This window comes from Tamandua tetradactyla, chromosome 1 (assembly GCF_023851605.1).
Source record: "Tamandua tetradactyla isolate mTamTet1 chromosome 1, mTamTet1.pri, whole genome shotgun sequence".
Taxonomy (NCBI): Eukaryota; Metazoa; Chordata; class Mammalia; order Pilosa; family Myrmecophagidae; genus Tamandua; species Tamandua tetradactyla.
Window position 1 is genome coordinate 92,659,098 of NC_135327.1, and position 6,000 is coordinate 92,665,097.

At 39.2% G+C, this 6,000-nt stretch overlaps 1 protein-coding gene and 1 pseudogene across 1 annotated transcript; both read left to right on the forward strand.

Annotated features, from left to right (window-relative positions):
• Positions 1-1,526: 1,526 nt before the first annotated feature.
• Positions 1,527-3,803, forward strand: LOC143685192 (rho-related BTB domain-containing protein 3 pseudogene; annotated as a pseudogene).
• Positions 3,804-5,591: 1,788 nt separating this feature from the next.
• On the forward strand, positions 5,592-6,000 carry LOC143681024 (chromobox protein homolog 3-like). The gene is made up of 2 exons (XM_077157736.1): positions 5,592-5,757; positions 5,831-6,000. Exons 1-2 carry the CDS (start codon positions 5,592-5,594, stop codon positions 5,998-6,000), a joined length of 336 nt encoding a protein of 111 aa, XP_077013851.1.

Sequence of the window (6,000 nt, forward strand, 5' to 3'; positions counted from 1 at the left end):
ATAACATCAATTAATGCAGAAAACCATTTGACACAATTCAACCCCATCCATGATAAAAACTCTCAGAGAAATAGGCATACAGGAGAACATCAACTTGATAAAGCACTGCTCTAGTTTGCTAGCTGCCAGGATGCAATATACCAGAAATGGAATGGCTTTTAAAAAGGGGAATTTGATAAGTTGCAAGTTAACAGTTTTTAGCTATGGAAATGTCCCAATTAAAGCAAATCTATAGAAATGTCCAATCTAAGGCATCCAGGGAAAGATACTGTGATTCAAGAAGGCTGATGAAGTTCAGGGTTTCTCTCTCCAGTGGAAAGCACATGGTGAACACAGTCAGGGTTTCTCTCCCCCTGGATGGACACATGGTGAACATGGCATCATCTGCTAGCTTCCTTTCCAGCTCCCCAGGAGGTGTTTTCCTTCTTCATCTCTAAAAGTCGCTGCTGGTGGATTGTCTGCTTCGTGGTTCTGCAGTTTTCTCTGTTGTGACTTTCTCTTGGCTCTGTCATTCTTCTCTGCTGTCTTTAAATCTCCAGCGTTCTCCAAAATGTTTCCTCTTTTATAGGATTCCAGTAAAGTAATCAAGACCCATGTAGAATGGGTGGAGACACATCTCCATCTAATCAAGTTTAATACCCACTCTTGAATGAGTCACATCTCCTTGAAGATAATCTAATTAAAGTTTCCAACATACAGTACTGAATAGGGGTTAGAAGAAATGGTTACCTTTACAAAATGGGGTTAGGATTAAAACATGGCCTTTCTAGGGTATATACATTCTTTCAAACCAGCACAAGCAAATCTACAAAATACCCATAGCTAGCATTATACATAATACATAATAGTAAAAGACTGCATGCTTTCCCCTCTAAAATTGGGACAAGGCAAGGATGTCTGCTCTCTCCATTCTTATTTAACGTAGTGCTTGAAGTACAGTAAGGCATGGCAAGGAAATGAAGGTTATACCAGTCATAAAGGAAGAAATAAAACTGACCCTATTTACCGGTGATGACATGTTTCTCTCTGTGTATAGAAAGTCAAGGAATCTGTACACACACACACAAATCTAGAACCAATAAGTAAGTTCAGCAAGGCTATAGGAAACAAGACTGTATCAATTGTATCCCTATATACTAGCAATGAACACGAATTAAAAATAAGATTCCATTTACAATTGCTTCTCTAATAAAGGAAATAGGTGTAAATCTTATATGTGCAGGACTTGTAGGGTGAAAACTACAAAACAAAGATGGAGGAAATAAAATATCTAAATAAATGGAGAGACAAAGTTAGTGGATTGAAAGACTCAACATAGTAAAGATGCCTCTTCTGCCCAGATTGATATACAGGTTAGACCCAATTACTACCAAAATCCCAGTAAGATTTTTTTTGTAGCTATAGACATGATTTTTCTAACATTTATATAAGAAAAGGGAAAGAATATAGACTAGGTACAGCAATTTTGGAAAAGAACAAAATGGGAGGAATCAGTCTATCTGATTTCAAGACTGTGTAGTGTTGATGGACAGATAGACACACATGTGAATGGAACACATCAGAGAACCAAGAAATAGACTCACACAGATATGCCTCGGTGATTTTTGACAAAGATGCAAAAGCAATTGAGGGAAAAGCCTTTTCGACAAATGATACTAGAGCAGCAAGTAGATATCAATGGGCAAAAGAAAAAATCCAATTAGACAATTAGAAAACGGACAAGTGACATGAATAAAGAGGTGAAAAGATGCTCAGCATTATTAGCCATCAGAGAGGCCACAGTGAGGATTTTAGTCTTTGGAGTTGAATTAGATGCAGAAAGTTGGTGTATGGGAGCCCTCCTGCTTGTCCATTCACATCGTGGCACTGGGGAAGGAGGGGGACACCTCTCAGCAGGACAACAAGCTGACCTGGGTGCATCTGCACTTCCTTGAGGAGGAGCCCTCTGCGCTCTGGGGACGAAAGCAGCTTGTTGCTGAATGCGACCCCACAGTGATGCGTCCCGTGTTAAGTATCAGACCAGTGTGTTTGGGAATGTCAAGCTGGTGGTCCCCGACTGTCCCATCTGGGACACTTTTAACAGTGATTGGTACACCTGTTGAAATCTAATTGGGGATGCCAATATCCCTGTGATAAAATACGAGGTAAATGACAAGTTTTCATTCCACGAAGTAAAGGGTAATTATATCTCAGTGATAAAAAGAGCATTAAATCCAGTTCCAGTAATCATTGCTACTGTTGGTACCAGATAAAATAAAGAATTACTCTGTGCATGCCCATCATGCACCTTGGACAGAGGGAGCTGCATTAGTACTGAAGGGATCCAACCTGCTAAAGAACAACGGACTACCTATCTTGAACTACACAGCCTCGATAGCTTCTATATAGGAAAATATTTTGGAGGCATGTTGGAATGTTTTATGATTCAAGTCTTAAATCAGAAAATAAGTGAGAAAATGAAAAAAAGGAACATGAGCAGCTCATTTCATGGAATTAGACTGCCTCAGCTTGAACAACCAGAAAAAAAGTCTGTCTTAAAGGCTGAAGCATCACATTATAACTCTGGTTTGAATAACTTGCTGTTGTGCTGCCAGTGTGTAGATGTGGTGTTTTACAACCCAGATTTAAGGAATATTGTAGAGGCTCACCCACAAGATTGTTTTCTGCACTGTAAGCCATGTTTTCATGCTGCTTTTCAACGTGAAGAGTCCCGCTGACATTCAGGATTCTAGCATCATCCGAATCACCCAGGATCCCTGTGTTATAGATACACTGCATTTCCAGACACTACCTAGAATCCTCCAGGCAACCCACCCTTAAGAGTCCTTGTTAAAGATACACTCTTCTGTTCTTGTTCATCAGACATTCTGCGCTTCACTTATTTAGGTGCTTTTCAGTGGGAAGAACTGGAAGAAAATATCAGGAAGAAGTTGAAAATTCTGGGGATATTTCATATGTAGTTGAGAAAGTTAAATGCATTATGCATTTTAAAACACCAGGAGAGATTAATTGCTTAAGGAATTGCAAAACCTATCAACCTCTATGGTTTTATAGTATTTCCCTCAAGTTTGTCCTTAATAAATCTATGCTTTGCTGATGTTTGTCTTCGAAATTCAAGCGGCAGTGGCGCCACCCCACAAGGCCAACTGGTGACTCTTTGTGAAGTGATGGCAGTCATGTTTAAGGCAATTACATGGAAGCAAAGAGTGCTCTGATTTACGGTGTTTCCAAAGAGACTTTCCTGTCATTTCTGGAATACCTATACACAGACTCCTGTTGCCCGGTTGGCATTTTTCAAGCCATGTGTCTTCTAATCTGTGCAGAGATGTACCAGGTATCCAGACTACAGCACATCTTTGGGCTTTCCATCATTACACAGCTACAGAGCATGCCAAGCAGGGAACTGGCATCCATGAACCATGATACAGTTGACCTGCTTAAAAAGCCAAGTTTCACCACTCTGACTGCATTTCAACCTGGCTACTACATTTCATGGCCACTAACTACCTCATCTTCAGTCAGAACCTGAATTTCAGGATCCCTCAGTGGAAGAATGTAGTTTTGTTGAAAAGCACAGATGGCCATGGAATGTGTACTTGAAACAACTTGTGGAAGACAGGTAGTATATTCACTCCTGGAAATGTAGTTGCTTAGTAATGTAACCTGGAGCTTTTATGTACATACATTTTTTTTAAACATTGTTTTATCAACTTTCACTCTTCAACAAGTAGTTACAGGACAGATCCTAGAGTTTGTCATGGGCTACCATACAATCCTCTCAGATTTTTTCCTTCTAGCTTCTCCAGGACATTAGAGGCTAGAAGAAATAAATATTTGTTTTTGTCATTACAATTGATTTTTTTTTCTTTTTTTGTGAAAAATAACATATATACAAAAAAGCAATAATTTTCAAAGCATAGCACAACAATTAGTTGTAGAACTGATTTCAGAGTTTGATATGGGTTACAATTCCACAATTTTAGGCTTTTGTTTCTAGCTACTCTAAGATACTGGAGACTAAAAGAAATATCAATATAAAGATTCAGCAATCATACTAGTTTGTTAAACCCTACCTTCTCTGTAGAACTCTAATATCACGTTTGATCTTTCTATCTCACTCTTTAGGGGTATTTGGGCTATGGCCATTCTGAATTTTTCATGTTGGAAAGGACTGTCAATAATATGGGGTAGGGAGATGGAACTAACTAATGTTCTGGAGAGGCTGGGCCCTCTAGATTTCAGGACTTATCTGGTCCAGGGACCCAGATGGAGGTTGTAGGTTTCTGGAAAGTTACTCTAGTGCATGGAACATTTGTAGAATTTTATGTATTGCCCTAGGTGTTCTTTAGGATTGGCTGAAATGGTTTTAGTTTGGGTTTTGCAACTTATGATAGGTAGCAATGTCCACCTGAAGCTTGCATAAGAGGGACCTCCAGTGTAGCCTTTCAACTCTATTTGAACTCTCTCAGTCACTGATACCTTCTTTGTTACACTTCTTTTCCCCCTTTTGGTCAGGATGGCATTGTTGATCCCATGGTGCCAGGACAGACTTATCCCTGGGAGTCATTATAAACATACACTTTTTTAAAAAAGTACTGTTAAGAATGGGATACCTCTGGGTTCTTGGGACATAAACAGATTATGGTGTTAAAAATAAATAACCATACAGCTTACAATGTTTATTAGTTCCCTTTGGAAAAAACCACTATTTTAGTCTTAAAAGGGAACAAAATATACCATAGCTACAATTAATCCTTTACTCGAGTATATAAAGCTGTTGAATAATTACTTTTTCTCTTTAAGATGCTGTGTTGCTTCAGCAACATGGAACTTTCCAGTTAAGAAGCCTTTGCATTAAAGAACAAAATCACATAGGATTTTTTCATCATGTCTAATTACTCTATCAAAATTTCATCATGTCTAATTGCTATATTAAAATAAAGCACATTTGAAGACCCAGTGTGACCATTTCTATCATGAGAAATTTAGGGGAAGACTTGATCAGTCTAACATGAGATTTTAGGAATAGACATTTACCTGAGTTTTTCTTTTAATTTAAATGCCAGTTTTGAATTTAATAATACAAATATGTATTAGCTTAGAAAATATTACAAAGCATGTAAAAATAGTTTTCAAACATTAGACAACAAGCAGTGCAGGTCTGTCATCTGTGGGCGAAGGGGCACTGAGGTGAGATCTGTGACTGCTCCAGTCTACTGCCTGGAGAGAGTGTGTAGGCTGTAGCGCAGGAAGGGGAACCCGTGTAGAACCCAGTGGCCTTGCTGGGTTCAAGAAGACAAGGGCAACTAGAATTTGAGATCAAAATCCTGGAGAGGAGACTGCTGCACAGAGAGACAGCTCTGGAGATTTCAGAGTGGTCCCCTCAAGTCTTTGGCAAAGTACTGATGTGCACATATGACAGGAAACCATTCAAGGTCTGGGAAAGTACTGAGAAGTGTTAGATATCTCAGTAACAAACTGCCCAGGGGCTCCCACTTGGATGTGGCGTGAGCTGGAGCATGCAGGGCTGGGGACACTGCAGACCCATGACCTCGAGCAGCTCGGAGGTGGTGAATAAGTCTGCAATAAAAATGGTCTCCAATAAAATGACATTGCAAAATATAGGGAAGAAGCAGAATGGAAAGAACAAAAGAATAGAAGAGGCAGAACCTGAAGAATTTGTGGTGGAAAAATTACTGGATCAACTTGTAGTAAATGGGAAGGCGGAATATTTCCTGAAGTGGAAGGGATTTACAGATGCTGACAATACTTGGGAGCCTGAAGAAAATTTAGATTGCCCAGAGTTAATTGAAGTATTTCTTAATTCTCAAAAAACCGGTAAAGAAAAAGATGGTACAAAATGAAAATCTTTATCTGACAGTGAATCTGATGACAGCAAATCAAAGAAGAAGAGAGATGCTGCTTTCAAACCAAGAGGCTTTGCTAGAGGTCTTGATCCTGAACGCAAAATTGGTGCCACAGACAGCAGTGGAGAATTAA

Bases quoted from the DNA above. Each gene is read 5' to 3' on its own strand.
- LOC143681024 (XM_077157736.1), top strand. From the start codon at position 5,592: ATGGTCTCCAATAAAATGACATTGCAAAATATAGGGAAGAAGCAGAAT. The intron at 5,758-5,830 runs ATGCTGACAATA...TCTTAATTCTCA, and splicing joins GAAGTGGAAGGGATTTACAG to AAAAACCGGTAAAGAAAAAG.